Source organism: Strix aluco, chromosome 3 (assembly GCF_031877795.1).
Source record: "Strix aluco isolate bStrAlu1 chromosome 3, bStrAlu1.hap1, whole genome shotgun sequence".
Classification (NCBI taxonomy): Eukaryota; Metazoa; Chordata; class Aves; order Strigiformes; family Strigidae; genus Strix; species Strix aluco.
Genome location: NC_133933.1, coordinates 96,968,001 through 96,994,857, shown reverse-complemented (window position 1 = coordinate 96,994,857; position 26,857 = coordinate 96,968,001). Strand labels below are relative to the sequence as shown.

Below are 26,857 nucleotides of genomic sequence, written 5' to 3'. Positions count from 1 at the left end.
TAATTATATGTTCTAGTAATTTACGAATGTATTTTACTGCTTATCTTCATGAGATCCTACCCATTTGAGCAGTCATGGGAAGGGAGAATGAAATAACCTTTTTATGTAGGTTATTTGAAGGTATACATTTCTCTTTTTTTTTTTCTCTTTTTTTAGCCCCCCCCCCCCCCCCCGCCCCCCCCCCCCCCGAAATGGCATGCTTCTTCTAGCATTTTTTACTGGTTGTGCATAGATTTCTGTTGTAGCAAAACTCTGGAATCAACTTCATATAACAGCTATTTTCCTAGCACACAAACTAACATTCAGGTGATGGTTTCTTTTGTAAAGAACTACAATTCCATAGCACTGAAAAGTAGAGGCTATATTGGCTGCTTAGCATTCCTGCCCTCTAGATTCATCTTGGATTTAGGTATGCACAGAAGTAGAAATAAGCCTTAGCAATTGCCATTGCAGTGCAAAAAGTGTTTGACAATACTAAAGCACTGATCTGCTGTAATAGATGTTAAGACAATTTGCAGAAAATAGAATTGATTTCTTATAAACTGTAAACTATATCTCCCTGTAAAATACATGCTTTATCAGAGTTGATGTATAAAAGTAGCATTCACCTATTAAAATGTGCTTTGTTTTTCTTCTCTTTGTTTATGTAGGCGTGGAAAAAAAATTGGGGTATTATTTGTATGGTACATATATTATTTTTTTTTTAAGATTCTGCTCCTCACATTTAGAAAAACTATTCTTGCTTGAATCTTAAGTGGAAGAAAATTCAAGGTGCAGTTGCTAGGCTGTTAGTCTTGTTCATAACTAAAAATACATTGTTAGAAGTGATTGACATTTTTCATTTTATTAAATTTTAGCTTAGAAATTAGATTTGCTGCTTAATAGACAATGGACAATAAAGGAATTCACTTTTAAGTATTCCCTTTATGCTGAAACATGAAACTGTTAATACTGATTTTCTTTTGTAGAGATGGCTTAAATTCACATTCAGAATTTCTTAAACGGTATTTGTAACAGTGGTGTTGTAAATCACTAAAACAAGATCAGTAATAAACTTCTGCAAGAGGCAGTTATTAAGGGAAAGGATCTTGCTTGTAAGAGCATTTACTATTTAAAACTGATTATGATAGCATATACATAACATTAAGGTCGATCAGTTGATGAGTTAACATAGCCAGTGTTTGGTTTTATTTGAAACAAAGTTTCTCTCTGAAGTCTGAAACGTGTGGGACTGAGAGAGACCAAAAATGCATGTGGGAAATATTTACCAAAAATACATATGAAGCTTTAAAAGAAATTGTATAGCTCTGTCTTCTCTAGATGTTTGGTCTGTTGATCTTACAATTTATTTGAAAAGCAAAGCAGCCAGAGAGTGGTTCTAATGCTGGAGTTTAGTACATAGAAATCTGGGCAGAAAGTTATGTTTGGTGGCAGCTTTGTAATAAGCAGTATTTGTTGTCAACATTTCTATTAACAAATTAGTAATTTCTAACAGTATTACACATCATTCTGTGTTGACTGTCAAAAATCTTCAAGTGGTGCTTTGTATTTTTGTAACTGAAAATGCTTCGTTGCACTGTGACCTTGTTTTACGAAGATGTGGACTGAACTAGAACAGTTACTGATTAATGTTTCTGGTTGGTGAGAAATTTTATACGGGAAGTTTTACCTCAAATATTGATTTAAAGCAGAATATGTTATTTGACTCACTTTGTTTTGTCTAAACATACCTGATGCCATTGAGCAACCTATAGACACAATAGTTAACATGATCCTTTCCTCACCAGTGTTGTAGCTGTAGCGATTAAAAGAATGCACATTATATGATATGGGAGTACTTTTTAGGTTGATAAGACTTCAGAAGACATATTCAGAGAGAATCTCTCAGGTTTTTTGGGATTTGGTTTGGTTTTTTGGGTTTTGTTTGTTTGGGGTTTTGGGTTTTTTTGTTGTTTTTTTTTTCTTTGCTGATTAATCAAGCAAATCATAATATGGCTTTCTTGTTTGTTTTTTGTTTCTTTGCTTGTTTTTTTTTCTTTTTTTGTACAATAGCTCAACAGAACCCAACAACCCAGCTACCAGCCAGACAAAAAGAGATTGAAATAAACAGACAACAGCGTTACTTCCGCATTCCCTTCATCCGTCCTGCTGACCAATACAAAGATCCCCAGAACAAGAAGAAGGGTTGGTGGTATGCGCATTTTGATGGGCCATGGATTGCTCGACAAATGGAACTTCACCCTGACAAGGCACCCATTCTCCTTGTAGCAGGTTGGTATTGAAAGCAAAATTCAAATATTGAAAAGGTTCAGAGCCAATAACATCAGAAAAAGAGGCTGATGATGCAGGTTTGCCAAGTTGTATCCTCTTCTTTTTTTCATCAGCAGTTCTTGTCTGGGCAAAATTTGAGGATTTGGGACTGCTGTTGATGGTGGTGAAATGTTACGGAATATCACTTGGAGATGTAACTGGTCATGTGTTTTATTTGTACATGTACTTTAATCTGGAAAATCATAGAGTGGGAATCCAAATGTAAATGGTTTTATTATTAAGTACCCTCAGATTATTTACTGAACTGGAGACAGTGCGAAGATAAAACATCACAATTTATCTGGGAAAGTTCTACTCATCATTTTATTGGTTTTTAGTTAACTTTGAAAAACAACAGCAGTTTGTATCAAAACAATTTGTGCATATGATATATTGTCTTTCCATAGTATAGTGCTAATAGCAAACATACTTTTACCATATTTATGCTGTGTAGTATGGGAGAAAAGCTTTTTAGTCTTAAACTTATAAAAACTGTGTTTTTACACATTTAGTAATAGGATACGTAGAGATTTATCTGGCAATGAAATGTATCCTTGTTTTCTGGCAGATAATCAAAGGGGGAGAAAACACTGGAGAAATGCTGTTTACAGTTCTGGGGTTTGTTTTTGTATTTAACTTGGGGACTGAGGAAAAGGCCATAACCAGTTTATTTAGCTTCAGAATGGTAGTTTACTAGCAACAAAAGTTCCTTGTTTTCTGCTAATTATTTTTAATAGAATTCCTTATACCAACTGTTGCCCTTAGCATAAGTGTCAAAGCCCATAGCTAAAAGTAGCATTGCTGTCATGAATACCACATTCAGTGGATGACCTATGAAAAATAAGATTAAAATATAGTGAGTAAACTACGCTTACTGTTTATTGGATTCCCTGTGTCAGTCCCATCTGGTAAACACTAATCTTTGTTTAGCATGGGAGGCTGACAGATTAAGAATACTAGTTACTTGATCAAAAGTCTCAGCTCCTTAGTTGCTTTGCTACATTTAAACAAATGAAATAATAACAGAAATTCACTGTAAAACTGTTTAAAACTGAAAGTATGTGTAAAACAGGATTGTGATCCTGTAGTGGATTTCAGGAGATATATCAAGATGGTGATCTTTTCACCTTCTTTCCTGTGTTCCTTTTTGCTCACTTTTTAAGCACAATTTTGTCAGTTGTAGCATCTGATATGAGTTTATTCTGATACAGCTTTTTTGCTCTGTGTGTAAGAAAATAAATAAATAAATGTCTGTGCCTGAGGACTGATATCCCTGTAAGCTCTGAAATCTATTAACAAACTAGAGCTTGAGAGAGGAAATCCAATTAACAAAAGGCCTAATCTTTGTTAATGGGACCTTTGAATGATGTAAAAGCTTCATAAAGATTTTCTTTTTCCCTTTACCACTTCAGGTAAGGATGATATGGATATGTGTGAGCTTAATCTTGAAGAGACTGGCTTAACTCGAAAGCGAGGTGCTGAAATTTTGCCGAGACAGTTTGAAGAAATTTGGGAGCGCTGTGGAGGTATCCAGTATCTTCAAAATGCAATTGAAAGCAGACAAGCTCGTCCTACATATGCTACAGCTATGCTGCAGAACCTATTGAAATAAATGGTCATTTTGCACAGTAGCGTTTGAGAACCCTTGTCCATGATACAAAGGGAAGAGTTCCTCTGTGCAACGGAGGACCTAAACATTCTATAATCATATTAGAGATGTTTAATATAAAGTGAACAGATTTTATTAATCATGTGGCTTGTTAATTTGTACTTTATGATGTTTAATTTGTGTAGTGAACTTTACTATGTATGAGGACCTTGAAGAAACTCCAGTCAGTGTAGTTTGTTGCATTTTGTTTATATGTTGCATTTTCTTTTAACAGTTTCTGTTGTAACTCTTAACACTTTTAAGCAATCTGTACTTGGGTACATATTACAAAGAACTACATTGAAACCACCTTGTTATAAAATCCCCTCTTTAAGACACTGAATAGTTGGCTTCAACTTGTGGCCTAGTAAAGAGGATACACTGTTTCTAATAACTGGAATTGTGAGGCCTTAGCTTTGACTTCTGTTCCGGAGAAGTTGGAGTATAATTTTATATAATCTGAGACATTTTATGTCCTGATTTGAAAACTGGTTAGTGTCTGTACTTACTTTTTCAGAGACTGATGGGAAATCCTCCTAAACTTGAGACCCATAAGTTCCTATTTAATGCATTCTTTGTCTTGGTTTAAGAGGAATGGTTTTCTGTACATTCTGAGAAGAGCATTCATATATGTCAATATTGTGTAATATTGGAGGTACTCAAAGAATGTACTGCTTATTAAGTCTTATACCACTTCTCTCTTAGTTTCTTTTTCTGTTTTCTCTTTAAGTACAAATTTCCTTTAGACTTTTATTTTTCTGACCAAATTTTCAGTAGGAATTCCTGGAGAGTTTGTTTGCCCAGGTAGTGTAACTTCAGTATATTCAAAATTGTCCAAGACTTGTATTGGGAGGCATATATGAGTACGGATAGCATAAGGGAACTATGTTCAGCTTTTTGGTGGCAGTATATCTTAACTGAATAGTGAGGCCTGAGCCTCAGACATCCTGTTTATTTTAATTATAATGAGATGCACAAGGTCTGTACCTTTTGCTAGATTGTTTAAAAAATTGGTCCAATAACATAATGAATCATTTAAATACTATGTGCTGATGAAATAGCTACAGTTTTTAGTATACTGGAATATCATAGTGATTTGGACACTGAGCTTTATCTTCCTATCTTCTGTCAAGTTTCATAGCTTGTAACAGTTCCCTTATTAAAGCAGTTAATTTTGGAAGTTTTTGTGGGTGGGAATTATTAATTTCATATGGTTTTAAAATGCATCTTGTTCACTTATGTGAACATTATTGTTTCACCATGCTGGCCATTATTTCAACAAGTTAAACTTGATTATTTATTATCTCTCTGATAGGAATTTGAAATATAAGTAGCTTTATGTCCAATTACTTATTCAACCTGATTTAAAAATGAAGTTTTGCTCTATTAATTAACAAAGTTTGCTTACACTATAAAATAATTCCCTCACTGTTTACTTCTTGGAAACTTTAGTTTTCAAATGCATAAATATACTTAATAACTTTCAAGATGTACAGTTCTGTAGCACAGAGAAAGCTCCTGATGCATACATCCTTGCTGACCTTAGATTGTGCTAGGATGCTGCAGTCTGACACTTGTTATAAATGCCCTCCTTACTGTAATACATGTGGAGATATTTGAGTAATACATTAACTCTGAATCCACTGCATCAGGGAATCTCAGCTTCCACTGTGTACACACTCTGCTTTTTGGTCATGTGATTGAAGATGAGAAAATATTTTCATTTTACCCAAATTCTTCACTGAAGCAGTAATTTCTGGCTGGAAGATGAAAGGAGAAGTGCATCAGGCTGCTGACTAGCAAGTTGTGTACAAACCTGTACAGTGTTGCATATGTTTAGAGGTGCTGCTTATGAAATTTAGGTTACTGGTTTAATATGTTACTGAATTGGAACCAAAGTTTCAGAACTTCCAGTCTCCAGAAACAGCACTGTAAGGAGCTGTGATTGTTCATGCGATACAAGGAAGAAAAATCACTGAACTGATAGGGCTGAGATGCCCTATCCTGTATTTATGACTGTCTGGATTTAGCTTCTTGACTTAACACTTTCAGTCTCAGTTTATTTTTATATATATATATATATATATATAAAAATAGATCTTATGAGACTGAACATGGTAAACAAAGAACTTCAATACTTAAGTGTGTGTGTATGTATATACACATATATATGCTTAAATATTTTAATATATATATGTGTAAACATACTTGTGGGGAACTTAAATAAAATTGTTAACTGAATTTTTCCATTCTGTTCCTTTGATTATGCCAGGATTTCCTTGACTGGCATCAGAAAGAAAATTTATTTTTCAGAGTGGGGTGTATGGGAATTCTTCTTAACTAAATGACTAAAAAATATGAGCTATCAGGAAAATAAAATTGACTTTGAAGAATAAGAACTGGTGGCTGGATGTTCTCAAATAAGATGTTCCCACCTCTTTGCATTGCCTCAGCAGTATGCCTGAGGCAAGCAGAAAATGCATTCCAAAAGTCAGGGTATTCTAGTTTGCACAGTAGCAGGCTTTTTTTTTTTTTTCTGCACCAAAAGCAGCATCTGCTTTTAGTTTTACTGATCTTTTTGTGCTACAAAATTAATTTTCAATTAATTTCAGATTGATTTTTTTTTTTTTTTTTACATCAGGCAATATTCAGCTGCTTACCAGTTGTTTCTGTAGTCCCATCTGCTGTGTCAGATAATTATACTGTTGGTTGATTTGGAGAGGAAATAAAAAGGCTGGGGTGGGGGTTGATCTGTAGGATTGTAGTATTACCTAATGCCCTTCTGATCTATGGTTATAGAGAAAAATTTACTTTGCTTTTTAAAGCAAAATGTTGGCTTGGTTCTGTGTGTTTGATTTAAAAAAAAAAAAAAAAAAAAAAATTCTTCCTGCCTCTCAGTAAAGCTGTCCATTATAGTTGAGATCTTCTGCATGAAACACTCCACAAAACAAAGGAGAGGAAAAGAATTGCCATGCTAGGCTACATTCCTGACTAGGTGACCTAGGAATATGAATTTTCTAGAGAAAGCTACTTTGATGATCACAGGGTCATTAAATACTTGTCTGTCATCCACTGATAAGATTGTTTTTCTTTACCTAGTTGAATCCTTTGTTTTTTTCTCAAAAATCTTTATTTAAAGTATTTAAATGACCTCCTAATACTGTACTGAAAATTCAAAAAAATAAATACATTCCATGTGAAATCTCAGTTGTATCTCTCTTACCATTTTGTCTTTAAAGATTTAAAGCAGAATAAGTAAGGGTAAATTAAGTTATGAGAAGGATAAAAGGATTTCTGTGCTGGAACTGCCTGCTGCTTTTCTATCAGATGTTTATGGTGCTTAAAGCTACTCTAGTAATGATTTTGTCTTTACTTTCTAAGGTAAGTGTTCCTCTAAAAGAACATTCTGATATTAAAAAATTTTGATTGTGTTAAGTCTCATACCTCATTTCTTAGTATTTGTTGAAATGAGTATATTTTTACTTCTGTTACTATTTTTTGTAACCTTTATTGCTATCACTTCCAACATATTTATCATTTGCTATGCTGTGTACTGTTTGCATATTTTTCGTTTTAGATCATGACAATCAGTGACTAGTGAAACCACTTAAGAGGCTTTGAGTTTTTTCATATGGGAAAAGCTTTATGTTTGGGTTGGAGATGTGGTGTTGCTTTTGTTTGTTTTGGGTTTTGTTTCATTTTTGTTTGTTTTGTTTTTTTTTTTTAAAAAAGTGTTATCAAACTTTCCTGTCTTAAGGGCCAAATCAGAGTGGTATTTTTTAATTTAAGAAGATTGAAGTAATTCAGACTTTGATATCTAGGAAATATAATTTTGTTTCACTTTCCTTATGGCTTTCATCTCCAGCTGTAGCTTTACATCAGTTTTAAGATAACATGATGTGTTTTAGTGTGAGATTAAGTACCAATTCAATTCCCTGTGAAATTTTCAAGTAAATAGTTTTATTATATTTTATTGAAATACAAAAGGCTTACATCCAGCAAATATATTTGGTAATTAATTGTTGAGAGTGATAAATACAATCATGAATAATCATTATTAAAATACACATTTTAAAATTACTTGATTTTTTTAAATCAGACTAGTGATAACTAGTATGAATTGAAATACACTAAACACATACAAAAATACATCTGTAATGGAAAAAATTGAATGCTTTCAGCATTCTTAATGCATTCTTAGCTTACATGAGCAATAATGAAAAGCTAACATTTGTTGGCAGGGATGACTTCCAGTGCCCTGCAAGAAGTATTTTTAAAGTACAGTTTTATTCTGAGTGTTACTGTGTAAAACCACATCTTAGATTTCTTTTTTTTTTTTTTTCCCTAGTTAAATAAAGTAAGTAAAAATACTCTTTCAGCTGTAGAAACTCAACTTTGTATTCTTGGTGCATTGCCTTCATTTGTACACAATCACCGGTTTTGGTGGTTTTGCCAGCAAATCTGTTTGTGCAGTTAAGTGTTTGGAATTCGTAAACAGTTCTTTTGAGCATATGTAATAAGGTAAACTAAAGTTCGGTCTTTGCTATGGTAACTGTGTGGTATGAAGTAAAAAGAATTGTCACTAAAATCAGCTGCTGTTCCAAATCCGTGAAAGTTCCACATCTGAACAAGGAGCTGTCATCCAATATAGTCATGAACTTTGTAGAAGCTCAGTTTGAGCTGTAAGTACAACTTCTGATACACACCAAGCAGCAAACAGTGCCTGAATATTATACAACACTGGTGCAGCATATAAATATAGATATACTCAAGAAAAAGATGTTGAAGGTAAAGTAATGTTCATACTTGAATCAGGATTGTGGATCCATAGAGCATAAATTACTAAGCCTATAAAATACTTAATGGCCACCCATTGTCTGCTTAGATTTCTTCTACAAAAACTAATAGTAACTTCTCAAAATTATTTGTTTGTGTACTGAGTTTAAAGTGCATGCCCTTGTGTGCAACTCTGTAATCTACTTGCTACGGTGAGGGTGCTTGTGAATATAAATTTAATGTTCTGAAAAGATGAAACTGCAGGTATTGCACCTCAGTGAAACGCTGGAAGTCTTAGGATAACCTGACAGTTTGTAACTGCCACCAGAAATTAAGCAGTGAAGTGTATATGTACATACATATACATAATCTGTTTATTAACAGAAAATAGGAATCTGATGTTCATAGAAACCATTAAAAAAATTAATCCCAACTTCTGTGTGATTTACAACGTAAGCGTTGTAGGGAGAGAATGGCGAAGTTCCCAAATGCTTTTAATGTGGCCTTTGGTCAATGACAGCTCTTATTTCTGTGTTTGCCACCTTCATTAGGGTATGTAAGAAAGGTCAATAAAAGTGTATAGAAATGTGGTAAAGTTTTATCAACATTTTTAGCAGAATGTTTGTGATCTACAATATTGAAAAAAGTCACTTCTCAGCGAAATCTAGTACTCAGCTCTTAAATAAAAATACAGTTGAGATGTGTAAATACTGGAAGCTTAATACATGCATCTTAACACTGGCAATGTTTTCCTAGTCAAATTTTAGACATGGTCAAATAGTTCGTCAACTTGGTCATGTTGTTTTTCTTTAATAAAACATTTTTTAAAATGTGTGCAGATTTTAGAGCCAAAATGTTGTATCTTTAGGAATCCTTGAATTTTTTTCATATGCATAATCAACCTGAAGTCCAGTCTTGAATAATGCAGACCACCTTTTTTGAATACCTGAAAGAGAAACTCTCATAAGACATTTGAAAAACATTTTTAAATTTGAAAATGTACTATTTATCTATTGCTAATAGTCAAGGTCTCACTAAAATCTGTTTGAGATAATCTCCAGTTCATTGTAAGGAGAAGTGAGTTAACCCTGAAGTTATTTTTTACATACTAAGTCATTGAATCAGAGTAAAACTGTTATTTTTCCTCCCTGGTATAACAATGGTGCACTTCTGTATGAAATAACAAACAAATACCACCTATTTCATCATAATCTAAAGAACATATTTTTGACTGTAAAACAATTAGAATGCAATGTGCTACAAAAGAAGCTGTATCTGAAGTATCTACAAGATTCAGTTACAGCAGATCTGGGATAAAATTATCTTTGGGACATCAAGCTTCTACGTATTAAGTGTAAGAGTGGCAACTGTGCCATGCAAACTTGTGAATTTGTAAAACCTGATGCCTGCTATTCTCAAACTAAGAGCACAGCGCTTCCATCTCTGTATGGTATTTTAGGTCTTCTTTACCCTGTGATTCTGGTAATGAAACACTAAATCTCTGATATTGGTGGGGGAGATCTAACAGGCCAACTTGTATTGTTGTGTTGTTTTAATCCAAAATAGTGTTTGCTTGATTATCCAAGTGACTGACATGAGGATGAAACAAATGGCAGTCTTTGTTTTCGCCTCAAATTTAATTTCAGTCATCCTTCTTGATGGCTGAGAGTCAGTTTTTCAGAGGATTGTGCTATGTGTCAGTTACTGGTTTTGATGAGCAAAGAATGATATATTTTGCATATTTCTTAGGGAGAATCTGTAATGACTTTTAGGCTTCATCTGAATTGCATCAAATGAAGTGGACTTGTCCATGCTGAGTAGGCTCAGCATTATGAAACAAGTTATTCTACCATCTTCTTATCCAGTGCTTTATTTCATGCTTCTGGGCTATTCTGTGTCAAATATTTCTGGATCCTCTAAAGTTTTATCTAAGTCATTAAAACTGATTTTCTGTGGTATCTGTTGCAGCACAGTTCTTATGCAAGCTTAGAAAACTTTGTGAAGACTCCTTAGATGAGATCCTTTTTCTTTTAAAGGGATAGATCCATTACTGAATTTTGCCAGATAATATCTTGAAAAAGAAGCCTACTCACCCATGCCATGTACGAGCACAAATAAATGAGTTTATAGAATAACATCCATTAGATCAACTGAAAAGTAAAGGTCTTATGGATAGCTTGACGTAAGACCCTTATAACTGAAAAGCAATGCTTTTATTTTCAGAATCTTTTTCACTGACCAGAGAACATCCAGCACACTCACTAACAGGGACAGCAGATATTACAAGAGAAAAGTTGCATTTTGAAATGAGGTCTTCAGCTTTCATCTCAAAGGAGCCAAGAGCACATGTGTAGGTGAGGTAGGCAGCAGAGAGCCAGATCAGCAGGATCATTCTTGGAGAACTTTGTCATGTTTGACTCTCAGCTGTAGTAGGCCAACTGGATGTGGACTTGTTGGCCTTATGTCTCAGTTTGAATGAGCTGCTCCATTTGAATGTGTAAATTCCAGCTCACTCTCACATTCTACTTTGGCCCAAAGAAAGATCACTCCCAGAGGCGTTTTATAATGTTATACTATTTGTGGAGCAAGACATGCCAAGTTCCCAGAGACCTATGTAGAGGTAGCTGTGGTTTTCAGCTGCCTGCAAGAACTTGTGTTTTCTACTGAGCTCAGAGAGAAGGAAGAGCAAGTTCACCTGGATGTGAAACATGTTTGTTAGTTCCTGGATGATTAATTGGGTAGAAACCCAACCAAACAAAACCCCCTCTGATGAACAAGTTTTGCAATAATTTTCCATGTAGTGACCCTCTAACTAAACTGCAGACATTTTTCATGCTTAGGAAGGAATTGAAGGTTATTTTAGCTTCGACTAGAATTTTATGCTTATTTTCAGATATGCCTTTATAAATACAGAGCTGTACTTACTGTAGATAATATGTCCTACAAAGCTGTCACTGCTGTTATTACCATTGCAAAACAGAATTTAAAGACTGGAATTTTCAATTTGGCCTAAGAGTTCTAGATATCCACCTCCTCCTGAAAATTCAATTCAAGTGCCATATTCTGTTTTAAAAATCTTTGCCCTAAAGGAGTTTTCTAGATGGTGATATGGAAGTGGTACTTTCAGTTTCAGCTATCATACATAATTTTTTCTTCCTCCATCGATTATTTTCAAATCATTGAAAATGTGTTCAACATAAGGGCTCTGAGGTAAACACTCATTTTAAACTTAAGTAATGGTGAAAAATGGCCAAAAACACGTTTTGGGTTTTTTTTTTTTTAAAAACCTATTTCTATTTTGTGGTTGCCTCACTTCTCACTAAATTAATTTCCTTAACTAGATCTTGAGAGCAGCTCTGTCAATATTCTTTTGACAATTTAAATAGAGTCTCGATGACACAGGCCTGGTTTTCTCCCACAGATGTGCCATTTTATTCCTTTCATAAAATATTTAATGCTTTTGTCAGTAGCAATTTTAAGTAGTTCAGCTGGTATGAAAGTTTATTGATCTACAATTACCCACAGACACATTTTTTTAAGATGAGTTTAAAATACTAACTGCAAACGGCTGTGCGCTTTTTTTTTTTTTTTTTAATCAGCAGTGAAACCAATTCATTCTTGAGCTTTTCCGAACTGCTGCTCCCTGCTGACTTGTCAGTCTCTATCCCTGCATTCAGTCCCCCCCATCACCAGTGGCTCAGTCTGTAACTGTGACCTGGGCTACTTGAAGAGACCAGACCTGGGCATGATGAAGAACAGTGAAAAGAAATCTTTCTATATTGTTTCATTACTTGTTCTTTATTTACATAACAACGTACTGGCTCAAGCCAAAGATTCATGTGGCCTGGTATCCTGTCTCCTGTAGTATACAGCTGGTGCCAGGACAATCTTGTACTGAGATTTCCCTCAGTAATAATGAGTACTAACAGCTACAGTGAAACCTTGTTGTTCCTAATTGGGCTGTGATTCAGAAAAATAAAAATTGCAAAGTAAAAGCTTTTTGTCTACCTTTCAGGAGAGCATACTTGGATACATCAGAAGTAAGAGACAGTCTGGCAATTTTAGAAAATTTTTTGACTCGGCTTTTCTCCTTTCTGTCTCACGCCCCCCCCCCCTCAAGATACAAGACGTTTCAAGTTGCAAAACTTGAAATAACATATGAGATATGAGCAGTATTCTGCTCAAATTTGAATTCCTACTTGTTCAAACTCTATGTAGCTTAAACAGGCACAAGTTATTTTTAAATGATCTGTTACTGCTATTTAAAACCTCCCCTTTGGTTTGCATTTTGTGTTGCTTTGTCATTTTAGATACTCTTTCTTCCTTCATGCCACATTAGCAAATGGGTATACAGAATGGAACTTTGTCACATAAAAGCACTTAAGAAAGGATTGTTACTGTCATATCAAGCACCAAAAAACCTCAAGCTTTTCTTTGTATGGAATTAGTACAAAGAGGCTTCCTGGTAACATTGTCAAACAGGAAAACTCCACAGATTTTTAAAGCTCTTGAAAATAGTCACAAACCTTGGTTTTCTGGCTGATGCTGGAAATGAAGAATTTCAGAGACTAACTTGTCAGTCTTGGTTTTGTAAGCTCATCTGGTGACCTACAACAATAAAAAAAAAAAAAATCAAAATACTAGATTAATTATTCCACTAAATCACAAAAAGCACTTGGATAGGATGGACCACCAAAGCCATGCAAGAGAGCTGTAAGGAAAACAATTCTACAGTTCTGTTATGAAAGCTGCACGGCAGTAAATGTGAAAAGCAAATAAATGAATTAGTATTTTTAGTTCTGCAATTGCCAAGCAAGAGATTAGAATCAAATTTGATTTAGTTGTAGAGTAAACACATGAAGATGGACGTGTTACTTGAGGTGGGGCTGTTGGTTGAGGGGTAAGAAAAGGATTTCCATGCATTTTACCTCCATGCTGAATTGTGTTTTCAAGTTCGTGTAATGCTTCATGATCAGTGATCTCTGAGGAACTGACACAAGCACTTACACTACAAGCTGTATAGCAAAAGCCAGTTATGGGTTCGTCATGTTCAAAAGCAGGATTAATCCTTACAGCATTTTCTGAATTGCAGCTGTTGAGAGTAGGACTTCTACAATGCAGAACATTTTTGTTTAGGTAAGATTTTAAATTGCAAAAGAAAAAAAGGAATATTTTGAAATGTGAAGAAAAAGATCATGAACAGCTTACTGCAAAATAGAGTTTCTTTTGCTTTTTCTTCTTAACTTAATAATTAAAATGATGAAAAGAAAAACAAGGCTTAGTAAGCCAAGAATGAGAGGTTTAAAAATGAAGGGTTGTATGGGTTCTGGAGCAAATTTTGCGCAGCGCTGTCCTTGGTAAAGCTCGTGTCTACGTACAGGGCATCTAAAACAGGGAGAGGAAGAGAAAAATGTACAGAACTCGAAGGCAGAAAATACGGAGTACCTCAAATGAAAACAAAGGAAAATCTACAATTAAATATAAGCCCAGTATTCCCAAAGCAATTAATTGTTATGTGTCTGTATGAAATAATGTGATTGATAATAGATCATGAGAGTGAGTGTTAAATAAAAAGACACTGATAGATTCTTTGCCAACCTACAAATTTTAAGGAAATTACGCATTTGGAGCATCTCTGACAAATTTCTAGCCCCACAGGTGAAGTTGAAGTAACATTTGTGGTTTAGAACCTTGGAAGTTGAGGTGTGTTTTGGAGTAATGTCTAAACACATCTTTGAAGCCTACATTCTGTTTATCAGTGATTTTAATCTGAGTAGCAAGGTCTGATGTAAAAGTTCTACTACAAATAGCTCCCTTTAAAGCAAGGGAGAAGATTGCCATATTTTATATGAGAACACAGGTGTTCCAGTTAGTGGAAAAATTAACGTGGTGAATTCTGAGTAAATTCACAAGCAAAGCAAGTGCTTGACTAAAGCAAGTAATAGGCCATAATTTTCTCTCTGCAGACTGTTGAAGTTTCCACAAGCTGTCAGTCTGAGCCTGGCGGTAAGTTTGTGTGTTTGTAACTTGCTGTAATTCACAAGATGTTTGATTTATTATTTTTAATACTTTTATCATTCCAAGTGATGGTTTGGTTATTACTGTACATCAAATCAGGGCTTTTCTGGAATGGAAATATGTTCTTTTCCTTAGTGCATTGGTCTTGGAGGAGTAGGGTATGCCCTTTGCCACTTCAATACAGTTTTGAAGAGGACCTCTTTAGCTCACAGGCTGATTTCTAGTACAAAATACTGCAGCTGCACTACTGTGAATCCAAGTCAGGAATTTAGCAGCAACTGGGGTGAAATCAATATAATCATCTATTATTTCTGTGATGCTCACGGCAGAAAATGAATGACAGTTACGTTGTTACAGTGACATTATCATACGAAGAATTTGCTCAGTAGTCTTATTTTTTTTGACATTAATCCTAAGTACACTAAAAGACATATCATTAACCTTTTAAAGTCAATATTAAGAGATAGCAGACAAGTGCAAGCATTGTAACTTGTCTCTTGCTCATACACGTGGCTGGTCAACTACTGTGTGCCAGTCAAGTATACAGTTTCACATAATGCTCTGGATAGTCTAGTCTTACAATGAGATGAAACTTAATACTTTAAAAAGAGACTTAATGTGTTCAAGTACTGTCATAGTTGTCAATATTGGCTTAACATCATTTCATGTAAAAATCCTTATAGAATGTGTTTGCAGTTAGGAGGAGCTGCTGATCTTCAAGTCTCTCCCAGAAAGACCCGAAAGCAGCCTCAGCCTTCATGTGCTTTATTGGGTGGTCTGGAATCAGAGTAGTTTATCAGAATATAGATTTCCTTTTTAATGCATCTTAAAAAAATGTAATTTCTTAAAATACTACTATGTAATCCATAGCAAAACCACGAATGTGTTATTTCATTTTTCCAAGATGTACTTGGAAATCTGAAAAGAATGCAGTTTTTTGTCATCCCTGCTAATGATGCTGAATTTCTAATACATTTCTAAAGCATCTCTAAAAAATAACTAGATTGTGTGCGCTAACAGGCAGAAATGGATTTATCCATAGTGAGACTTCTTATACTGAAGCAGGGTTTTGTACCTTAAAGTGTCTGAATATTGAGGTCTTGGCTTATTTGCATAGTTTATGCTGTTGAAAATAGATACTCAGCCCTGCTTGTTCATGCAATAGACATATCAGGGATCTGTTCACAGAATTCATGTTAAGCACCATTTATTTACCTGCAGACAGCTCCTCTTCCTGGAACTAACTCACATTTCCCACCATTGACGCAGAGATGTGGTTGCAACTCACACAGGCTCTGACATGGTAATCCATCTTGGCTTGCGTAACCAGCTTTACAAAGGCAGTCAGCCTCTTTTGTCCACTTGTTCATCACGCATTCAGAAAACTCGTCACATGCCATGAATTTGCATGGGTCTGCCTGATCAGCTGTAAGGGATGGGTAAATCATTAATTGATGCATTACCCGAAAGTAACTCGGCAGGCTTTGTGGCAGCTAGAGAAAACAATTCACATTCACTGGCCTGCTACTTGGGCATGTTAATAGGAGGGTGTAGCCTGGCATAAAAGGACACACATCCGTCTTTCTGTAGATGACACAGCAAGCATGCAAGCTTCTATTTACTTCTACATTTGTTTACCCCATCACTATTAAGCTGTGATTTTATTTTCATCTCACTGACAAGGATTTTCACATTTGGATATTTTTATCCCTTTTTTACTGTAAGTGCTAGTTTTATACTCGTGGATGCCATGCTACAGCCTTGCATATGTGTAAGAAGTAGTTTTGGCTGTAATGACCTTAAACACATTATTTAGGTGATGACAAGGGGAGGGTATTATATTATTGAATATTGCACAATACTCTGAGGAATGCAACCTAGAAATACTGGCACCATCTAGAGAAAACATGTGCTTGCAGGGCTTTTTTCTTAAAGTGATGTGTTAGCGTTGGGAAAACTTGCTGAGTTTTTTTGTTTTGTTTTTTAAATATTAGTAAGGGATGCTTCTGTGAGATAAAGGGTAAAAGAGCCTGCTGGTGTTCATAGGAAGTCTCAAATCAGAGACAGCTTAAAGTCCTAACATCAGCTGTCACACAAGTCTAATTCTCCTTGCCCATTCTCTACTTCTTACTAGAAATGAAAAAAAGACCCAGAAGGAATAATTTTAACCCAGTGCTCAGCTCAGCTTCTGCTGATACAGGGTGATGAGGAGGAGGGGTGCATCCACCAATTTTGTCTCATGGAGGCAGTTTCCTGCATACTGTGGGGTAAAGCCCTTAGAAGGCAAAAGATGAAAAGCAGACCAGGGGATACAAATTCTGTTCTTGCCGGCAAACAGTTTCAATAAGATGTGTGAATCCAGGAAAAAAAAAAAAAAAAGTGTACAAAACTGAAAAAAGCACGGAGAAGGAAATGAGAGCAGATGTACAGATATGAACTGGGCTATGTGGCCCTTTTGAGTTATGTGGGTTTAAAATTTGTTAAGAAGAAAAATCTGTAGTTTAGAAAGGGGATTCATACTGGATATTGCATCTAGTACCTGTAGGTACTAACTGGTCTTGAGAATTTTTTTCAGGAGCCACTTCATGCTCCATACTAGATGCTCAGTAACACTAATTCCAATGAAAAATGAGCATTGCATTCTTTATAGTAGTACTGGAAATCTCAGACCCACACTAGGATATGCTTAACTGGTAGAAATTAATCCAGCAGAGCTGTTCACTTTTAACCCCTCTATAATTCTATGGCTAGTTCCTTTTTTTTTTTTTTTTTTTTTTAATTTTAGACTAGTAAATTTTAACATGCACAATTTCCCTTTGCTATATACAATGTACATGTTGATTTGGGATCTACTTTGTTTCTGGACTGTAAATGTATTCACATGTAAACTCTAACAACTGGGCATCAAAGTCATACAATAAATAACAAAGTAACTTTCTTGTCAGACAAACCCTTGATTATATGTATAAAAAAACAAAACAGCAAAACAAACAAACCCCAACACAACAAAAAAGATGAGAAAAAGTATTCCAAGTACTTTGCTCTGGTCATGGATACTACTGATTGTGAATTGCAGAGTTTAGTCTCTAATGAAACAGGAGCAGCTGGCAATTCAAAAGGGGGTATTCTTACAGGTTACACTCTTACCCCACACAGAATTGCACACTGAGCAAAAATAGAACACTTCCGAAGGAAAAATGGTTAATAAAAGAGTTTGTATGATTGAGTACTTGATTAAAACAGCTGCATTAACTGCATGTCTCCTGTAAGTCCCTCTCCAGTTTTGATGGTCACAGTTTACCATTGTAGTTGTGGAAATAAAGGTTGATACTGCTAGTAAGGAGACTCTGTCTAAGCATTACCCAGGGTTGTGTGCTACAGCCCTGTAGTTTTTGTAAGCTGAAAGATCTCAGAGTGTTTCTATTTGACAAGTAGAGCTTGGCATGAGCATTTCTCTGGGTTAGAGGGTCATTTTTTTGTGATAATGTTTCATTTTCCTTAAAGTGTTGGGCAGTATACAATGTTGGGCATGTACACATGCTGTGTTTTCACTTTGTTTAGGTTACAAAAGTAATGCATACAGGGATTTTTAAAAGCCCACTATGTTATTGTTTATGGTATTATTTGTGACCAGTGCAGTCAGCCCTTTTGCTGCTGAGTCTTGATATGTATTTTGGACTGTCGGTTCCCATCAGTTTCAATTTGGTATGACATTATCACCACTAGATGGCTCTTACTTTCACAATAAATAGGACTTTGCTTAAATTACGTTAATTTACTAAACAGGTTGGGGTGGGGTTGTTTGTTTGTTTTTTTCCGAAAAGACAGTAGGGCTTTGAAACACCTGTATGGTGACATACTAGCTTTTTAAACATAATTTTTTCTATTTTGACATTTTACTACTGCTCATAAGCCTTGAAAGAACAGCTCTCAGCAAACTCATTGTGATATTGTTTTCTTGAATTAATGGTAAAACATCAGTAAAGCAGCTGATAGGGATGAAGATGAAAGATTTTCAAATTTCTCTGTGTTTGTATTTTAATTTTTATTTAATGAAACTTTGCTACCAAAGCAGGGAACGTGTGGTAGCCCAAAGTTTACTCTTTCTAATGAACTTATTTAATACTTTATTGAGCAAAACATCAGTTTATCATGGCAGTATTAGAAAGATTGAATACTGTGATTTTCTTAACTTTCTTTACCACACACTCTACCTATACTCTTAGTGGCCACAAGGAGATACATAAAATGAAAACAGATTAGAAACTATCTGCAAGAATTGTAAATGGATTTTTGTTCTGGAATTGTCAGAGATCTGTACACAAAAAGACGGCTTAACCAAAACTGCTGAAGGCATCTTCATGCTGAGGTATTGGTATCGTTCTTCTCCATGCCAAATGAAATTAATTCAGCCCTGAAATAATTACCAGAACCTGAAAATAGATCCAGGCTTCAATTTTATAAAACAATATAGTTTTTGAAAACTTTAAGCTTTTGACATTACTATAGTGTCCTGATATGTTGTTACTGACTTTCTACTGTTTAACAAAGATTACAGACTTATTTGAAAGGTATTAAATCAGGAGAGATTCTGGAATTAGAAATCTATAGACTGCTACATATAGTCATGCTCTGGTCAGTGAGTATCTGTAGAATCCATTTATTCCTAGAAATTAAATCCTGTCTTGGACTGTAGCCCCTTAAAAATAGATTTAACGATGTCTAAACTATGGTTTGCTTACAACACTGCAAAAATAATCAGAAATTATTTTTACATGCTCAGGTGCAAGATTTGCATAAGTCACTTCTGTAAGCTGCGTATGGGCATTCTTTATACCCATCCTTGCCCAGCCCTTATCCTAGACAGTTTTTAGTTCATTGTCTTTGGCTCTGAAAAGCAGTTGCTGTACATGCACAGACCAACACCACCACCCATCATTTCATTATAGTATGAAAATATGCCTGCAGATAATTTACAACATCTTGTTTTTTTTTTAATTACTCCTGGTCACCGGGAGGTTATTGCTAATATCGTTATTTTCAAACCAGTAATACTTCTGAAGTTTAACAATCCAGAAAAGTTTATCTGCTTGGTGTTGTTTTTTCACATAGATTAGTAACGCAATCTTACCTGGCTCAATATCCAGGGAATAACTGTCAATCTCCAAATTGAGGTGTTGGGCTGCAGCATCACAGAAATCTTCCAAAACACAGTGTACTGCTTCTGTGATATTGTATGGCACTGTCTTGGCAAATTTCATTTTACTATTCACAATCACACTTCCGTTCCTGAAGTTAAGTATTTCCAGGTGCTTAAAACCTGTAAGGTTGGACTGAAGGTATGGAAGTAGCTGCAAAACAGAAATTTGCCTTTATTTTAACTTACTGTCAATGTCTACCTGCTATTAATTTCTCGTATAGTCACTTTTCATTATCAAGTACACACATCACACACTTTTTTCTCTGAATTTAATACAACTGTTAAACTCCACCACCAAATTCACTTTTCTGTTTGCACTATCTTCTTCTGGACTTTTGCATCTTTCTCAATCATATATTGAGATGGATGGGCAGCAGTTTCCCCTGTAATGAAATGCACAACAGCTGGGGAGTTTATTCATCTGGAAGAGAAAAAAATCACCTACTCAAAAGCCAACTTCAATTATTTTCAAACGTTCAATCCAGGCAGGTTAGGGCATAGCATAATAGGCATGTTACTGAGCTGACCTGCTGCCCTATTGTACCCATAGAGAAAATCCATATCTAATCACATTCCCCCTGCTAAGCTATGATATATTTTAAAAGGCCTATTTTTAAATCCAGCATGTAGACACAAGCCTTAGATGTAATCAGTACTGCTATACTGTTGACGTGACTCTAAGAAAAAGCCAAATAAATTACATGCCAGGCATATATCTGGAGTCTCTTGAAGAAGTAAAAACTGTCACTGACTTCCTAAACTGTTTCTTCATACCCTGAGAGCATCCCAGGTTTATGTCTCCTTTAAAAATACAGCTTATCAGACTGAATTATACTAGGGTCTGGTATTGTTAACATACTGTGCTCTTTAGTGTATTGCTTTAAACCATGCCCGACTATTGCATGCGTTGTTGAAGCTGATTTTCACCCACCAATTGCACGAACTGTTGTTCTAGTGCTTTGTATTCTGGCGAACTCCTATTGAAGAGGTCATCAGAAAAGTGCATGTTGGTTACCCTCAGGCTGAAGAAAACCACTAGCTCTTTGCCTTTGGCTGCGGTTGTCATGGAGCTGGTAGTTACATACTTCAGCGTAGGAGCGGGGGTGGCTTCTGCAGGCTCAGCTGTCAGCAGTGAGATATAACTGCTGCTGTGCTCCACTTCATCCAGTGCTGCTGTGCTCATCACACCAACATGATCTAACTTGCCAGCAATATCCTGCACTCCTGTCCCGGTGCCATCAGGAGGAATGCTCTCAGATGTGGGCACTGAGGAATCTGGTACTTCAAGGGACTGCTTGATGATCTCAGAGTGGCTGTAGGATGGGGTGGTTGCTGCAGGCGGCGGTGCTGTTGGGTCTGATGGTAGCACATCTGTAATAACAGCTTCAGGCTGCGTGGTAGAGAGATCACTTGAACCAATAAAGAAAGGCAATGTTTTGTAAGTGCTGGCTGTAACTAAAATGTTATCGCCTGATGATTCTGGTTCATCCGTGATCTTAACTGCTGCAGAAAAACAGGGGAAAAACAAATAGCTATTTTGAAAAGCAAGCATAACAAACACCAAGCATGGGGAACAACATGTATATTGTATTTCTACTGAAGCATTTTTAAAAACAAGATTTAACAGTATCTAAACATGAAAATGTTTCCATCACCAAGGTAGGACTACTGGAATAAAACACCTCACCCACATGTTTGAGTGATGAGTTTTCTGTGGGTGCCCTTTTTAAATAATAATTACACTTGGTAAGTATTTCCTGAGCCATTTCAAAGCACATTCTGGTTTTGAAGGTACATAATCACACTGTCAGTTTATATTGACTGAAAGACTAGATCACAGCTTTGAGCTGTCTGCTTGGATCAGTTGTATGCCAGAGTCATTCTGTTCCCCTCTGCAAGAGGTTAAAGCTATTATTTGCTAGTAATCATAAAAAGAGGTAATGAAAAACAGTACAGCCTCTTCAGATGCAAACTGTGTCAATTTAGTTAAGACAACAGCGCCAGTGAAAATAACTTCAAACTTTAAGAAATCATCAGCTGCACCTGAAGCAGCTATTTGATCCAGATGCTGAACTTTTGTGAGGTCCCTATTGGGTCTTGGCGTGGATCTAGGATGTGTGATAGCCATAGCTGAAATCCAAATCTAAAGTGTGATGAATGAGACTCTGAATTTGTCTTACAGCTATGGAGCCACAATGACTTCACAGAAAATGATGGCCTCCAAGCAACAACCATCTACTCAAGCTGACAACTTTGTCCTTTTCCAGTGATATACTTATGTGGATTTCACATGGGACTTACAGCAGTCCCCCACAGGCAAAAATCACTTATCAGCTGGTAGGAAAGAAGTTTTTTTCCAGCTGATGAACTCTTCCATTCCCTACTCACTGATCTCCTCCCAGTGGCCAACGAAAGTACTAAAGGAGAGCAAACTTTTGCATTGGGAATAACCTCAACTGAACAAGGTGGAAACTATCTTGTCTATGGCATAGGAGTTGCCCATAGAGCATGCCCATGCTTCTAAATGAATGAGACCCAATCTTCTGCTTATTGTATTGCTGGTTTTGGGAACAAATGTACATTTTCAACAAAGAAAAAGCTTAGGATGAGAGAGCTGTTTTCTTGACACTGCTAATTTAATAGCATGTACTAGCTCTTTGGTTCTTCCCTGCAGATACAATGCCTTGGTCTAATGTGGATTATTTTCTATATAGCCATATATAGCCCCATTCTGCTAAGCCAACCCCACTTCTCAAAACAGCAAAGAATTGTTCTAAGGCACCATATGTGGTTTTACTAGAATTAGATGCTTGAAAAGAATTTTCTCCCATCCAGTTACCACTTTGCATAAACTTATGTATGGATCTGCTTCTCTCCTTTGTTTTACTATGTATATATATATGGTGATTCAGTGATGGTAGTGTAAAGAGATAAATAAAACATATGCTAATAAAATAAGTTAATATAAAAATAATAGTGTAATACTAAAAAATTAATATATAAAAATATTATCAATAGTAATAAAATAAGTAAAACACATAATAGACTGACCAGTGGTTAAACTTTTGGAGTAGGCTGTGAGAGAACTAGATTTACTTTTTGGTTCTGCTTCAAAGTCCTCAGGAGTCTTAAGAATATGCCTTTGTGTGGTATTGATCTCACTTCTAGGAGGCATTTAAAAGTGAGATGCATCCTCTAAGCCAGTCATCTTTGCTCCCTTTTTAGTCAATACAGAGAAATTTATCTCACTTGAAGAAAACCATCCAAATATATGCTGGATCTCTTGAAGTGCCTATATCTTTCTGCTGACATACAGAACAAATATAAAACAAATTTATGTGAGATGCCTGGTTTTCCCCTTACGTAGTTTTTGTTATCTAAATCAATCCTTTCAGCTCCTTGTAGCGTGACTGAGGTTCACGGCTTTCTCTGAGATGCTCAAGTATTAGACTGATAAGGACTATTAAAGTTTTTTGTAAAAGGGAAACACTTTCTGTTGTGACATAGTTTGATGCTACTAGCAGGGCAGCGTGGGTCTGGCTCTGGTGAAGGGTCAGTGAATTTTACTCTGGAATACCAGTAACATGGTGTTACTGGAGTGTTCTTCCTCCCACTCTCAGTTCTAAAGTTTTCCATTTGTTACAAGTGTTTCATGTGCCTTGGCTAATGGAAGAACTAGATTTTTTTTTTCTGTTCTGTGGGGAAGTGAACTTCTAGAAGCAATTTCCAAAAATAACCTGGATACTCTGAAGCACAACTCTTCAGATAAAGCAGCCTGGGGGGATCATTACTGCATCTGCTTCTATTTATGCAGTCACTACATCAGTAACTAGTGCAAATGTTATTCTGGTACAAATAAACCCATGTGAAAGCACAAAGTAAAGACTGTTTTTAACAGGTATTGAGTAACAGATGCTAACACTGTATTTCAGCAAGGTGCTGAGCAATATCAGGCAAATTCTTGCTAGAGCAGAGTTTATCACAGCAGCAGTGCATGTTCTCGTAGCTACGCGTGAAAAAGCATTCTAGAAACAAGATGTGAACTACTCTAATGGGGGTAATCAGGGAAAGGACACCTTCCATATTTGCTGCTTTCTGATGCACAAAACATTGCAAGTTTGTAAGGCAACTGCTTTGCAAGATGCTCCCTCTCTTTTGAAGGTTATTAGCTACTGTTACATGTTCTTGCAGGATTCCCCTGTTGTCTTGCAGCTTGAAGTAGAGCAGTCATCAAAGACAGTTCCCAAGCTGTCCTGGACAGCTGATGATGCCGGACAAACATTTTGTTATACTTTGTCGCTTTGGAACAAATCAGTAGGAGCTGGCTGCCAAGGCTTTCCAGAGACCATGTTTTAGGGGAGGCAACACAGGGTGCCTATTTTGCCCTTAACACTGCCTGGCTGAGGGTAAGTTATTGAAGATCACTCATTTCTGTCAATATTTAGTATCCCTTTCCCATATTGGACAAGGCAAAATTTTAGTCAATTTTGTTGCCTTCATCTGCATGCATGAAAACATCTTCCCCCATGTGCCTCATTTTAACTGGCAAAATATTTGGAAACCAGAATGATTTAGATGACAAAAATTCCCACTTGATAAGAGACTATATTTCACCTATTTTGGGTTTGATATTTAGGACTGAATTCTAATCCCATGTTTATCAGCAGTGAACTCACTGAAGTCAATGGACTGTGGTAGTATAAAACCTGAGCAAGTGAGATCAGGGTGCTTGAGGATCAGGCGTGCCCAGTCCTACAGCCCTTAGGGGAAAAGTTTTCTGCCAGATTATAAAATAGTTCCTTAACTTTCACATGATGAGCTCCTCCCACCTCCTTCCCACATCCCCAGTGGCTGTTCATGACTGAAGTGTACAAAATAACAAGCAAGCTTACAGTACTGGTGATTCTGGAAAAGACTGAAGTACACTGCTAATACAAAGCATCTGTGTCGGACAGGATGCAGAAAAAAACCAAGTGCTACATTCTCCTTTACCTCAAGGCCAGACTCTGGTGATCTGGAAGCACAACAGGACCATGAAGTGGGTGCAGCAAATTCCCATTTAAACTAGCACATTTGTACAGTCTCCTTTTCTTTGTTGTGATATATAATTTGCACTGCTGACAGTACAATACACGGACTACAGTCCTAGAGAGCAACCAAAAGAGAATACCAAAGTGCTGCATGGAACGGTGGCTGTGCATGCAGGATGTAACACCAAGTGCTGCAGCACAGCTTGGTGCCCTAATACTTCACTGAGAACTTGAGACGCTCATGTGTCCTCGTGTTTCTTGTGTAATCAAGGATATGGACAGATTAGAAAAAGAAAGCCTGGTGATGTTCTCTGTTTACAAAGCTCTTGCTGTTACTTGTTATGCTGATAAGGAGTGAGAGTCACTTATTAGTTAAGGGAACTCAAAACAGATTTCTTAGCATTAGTGCTTGAAGGCATTAATGCAGGATGAGCTATTGATGGGATGAACCTGCAACTCCACAAAGCAACGTTCTCTCAGCATGACAACATACACTCAAGCATAGGATCGTGATGGTATTTGTTTGGCACGTTATATTTTGAAAAGAGGTAATTACAGGAGAAAGAAGTACTGAAATGGCTTTGAAATTGCAGCAAGTGTGAAGCAGAATAACCATACATATATTAAACGTTTGGCATATAGCTGTGTATGTGTGCATATATATATATGCACTATATATAGACTATAAAGGTCTTCTAGTATCCTCTTATTACAAACAAAATAACTTAAAAGGCCTTGAGGGCATACCAAGATGATCTCTGTGCACGTATCACCTGTTTTCATAAGCTGCCAATTCTTATTTATCAGTTGCTGTCTCTCCAGCTGAGATGGACAGTGACTGACCACAGATGTGGTGTTAGTCCCCTGCAATATGAAAGGTAACGGGCTCACCTACAAGGCTGCTGAGCACTTACTGGAGCACAGCACCAGTCCCAAACCCAGGGGTTACTGACCCTGTCTGTTGGTTGCACTTTGTCTAACATGTCAGGTTACTCTGCAAGACATGCCTACACAAGTGACATGTTGAAATCAGCAGTAAAATGATTTGCCACTGGTTTTGACAAGCTTTTCCACTGTCTATGTAATACTTTGATAAAAATCAACCTGAAGGAGTTAAAAACTATGGATGAAACAAAGAATACCTAGACATTTGGAATGAATTTCCATTTAAAATGTTGGATTTATATATAAACACAATATATATTGGTTTTCAGACTAGATATAAGGAAGAAATTCTTTACTGTGGAGGTGGTGAAACACTGGAACATGTTGCCCAGACAAGTTGTAGAAGCCCCATCCCTGGAAACATTCAAGCCCAGGTTGGATGGGGCTCTGAGCAACCTGATCTAGTGGAAGACGTCCCTGTTTATCGCAGGGGGGGTTGGACTAGATGACCTTTAAAGGTGCCTTCCAACCCAAACTATTCTATGATTCTATACGCACATATATATATAATTTTGAAATGGAACACAAAATACAGTTAAACTGGCTCATTATAAAGCAATTATTTGTGATACTTCACCCATTTTGACTTGTAGATGAGATTTTTACAGCAGAAGGCTAGAAAAAGACAATTATTTTATGAAACCTCTAAAAACACAAACACTGAAGATTTAGACATTCTTAGCTCAGCATATTTCATTTCAGCATACAGTTTGGTCTACAATGCTATCATTCAGGTGCAGGGAACACACAGAGAGCACAAAAAAAGATGTAGAACTCAAATATAACTCCAGAGTAACCATATTGAAGATTAAACAATGGCATCGAATTAAAAACTGCTGTCAGCAATATATAACTCAACTCTAACTCTCAGCCACCACTTACCCTCCCACAAAGATGTTCGCTGAACTCTCCAGATGTTTTTTTATATTA

General features: G+C 36.2%; 2 protein-coding genes across 7 annotated transcripts in view; one reads left to right on the top strand and one right to left on the bottom strand.

The window, feature by feature from the left end:
• MYO6 (myosin VI) overlaps positions 1-7,165 on the top strand; it is a 116,441-nt gene extending 109,276 nt beyond the window's left edge. For all 4 annotated transcript variants that reach the window (XM_074819728.1, XM_074819727.1, XM_074819726.1 and 1 more), the window contains 2 exons: positions 2,053-2,271; positions 3,723-7,165. In XM_074819728.1, the coding sequence (XP_074675829.1) occupies positions 2,053-2,271; positions 3,723-3,922 (419 nt within the window). In that variant the 3' untranslated portion in view covers positions 3,923-7,165. The remainder of the gene's footprint in view (positions 1-2,052; positions 2,272-3,722) is intronic.
• Positions 7,166-9,314: 2,149 nt separating this feature from the next.
• IMPG1 (interphotoreceptor matrix proteoglycan 1) overlaps positions 9,315-26,857 on the bottom strand; it is a 64,688-nt gene continuing 47,145 nt past the window's right edge. Inside the window, exons 13-19 of one of the 3 annotated variants that reach the window (XM_074819729.1) lie at positions 20,884-21,455; positions 19,884-20,103; positions 15,968-16,178; positions 13,943-14,119; positions 13,663-13,844; positions 13,261-13,342; positions 9,315-9,680 (exon numbers count right to left, since the gene is read on the bottom strand). In XM_074819729.1, coding sequence (XP_074675830.1) covers positions 13,311-13,342; positions 13,663-13,844; positions 13,943-14,119; positions 15,968-16,178; positions 19,884-20,103; positions 20,884-21,455 — 1,394 coding nt within the window. In that variant the 3' untranslated portion in view covers positions 9,315-9,680; positions 13,261-13,310. The remainder of the gene's footprint in view (positions 9,681-13,260; positions 13,343-13,662; positions 13,845-13,942; positions 14,120-15,967; positions 16,179-19,883; positions 20,104-20,883; positions 21,456-26,857) is intronic. The other 2 variants (XM_074819730.1, XM_074819731.1) reach the window with 2 other exon arrangements.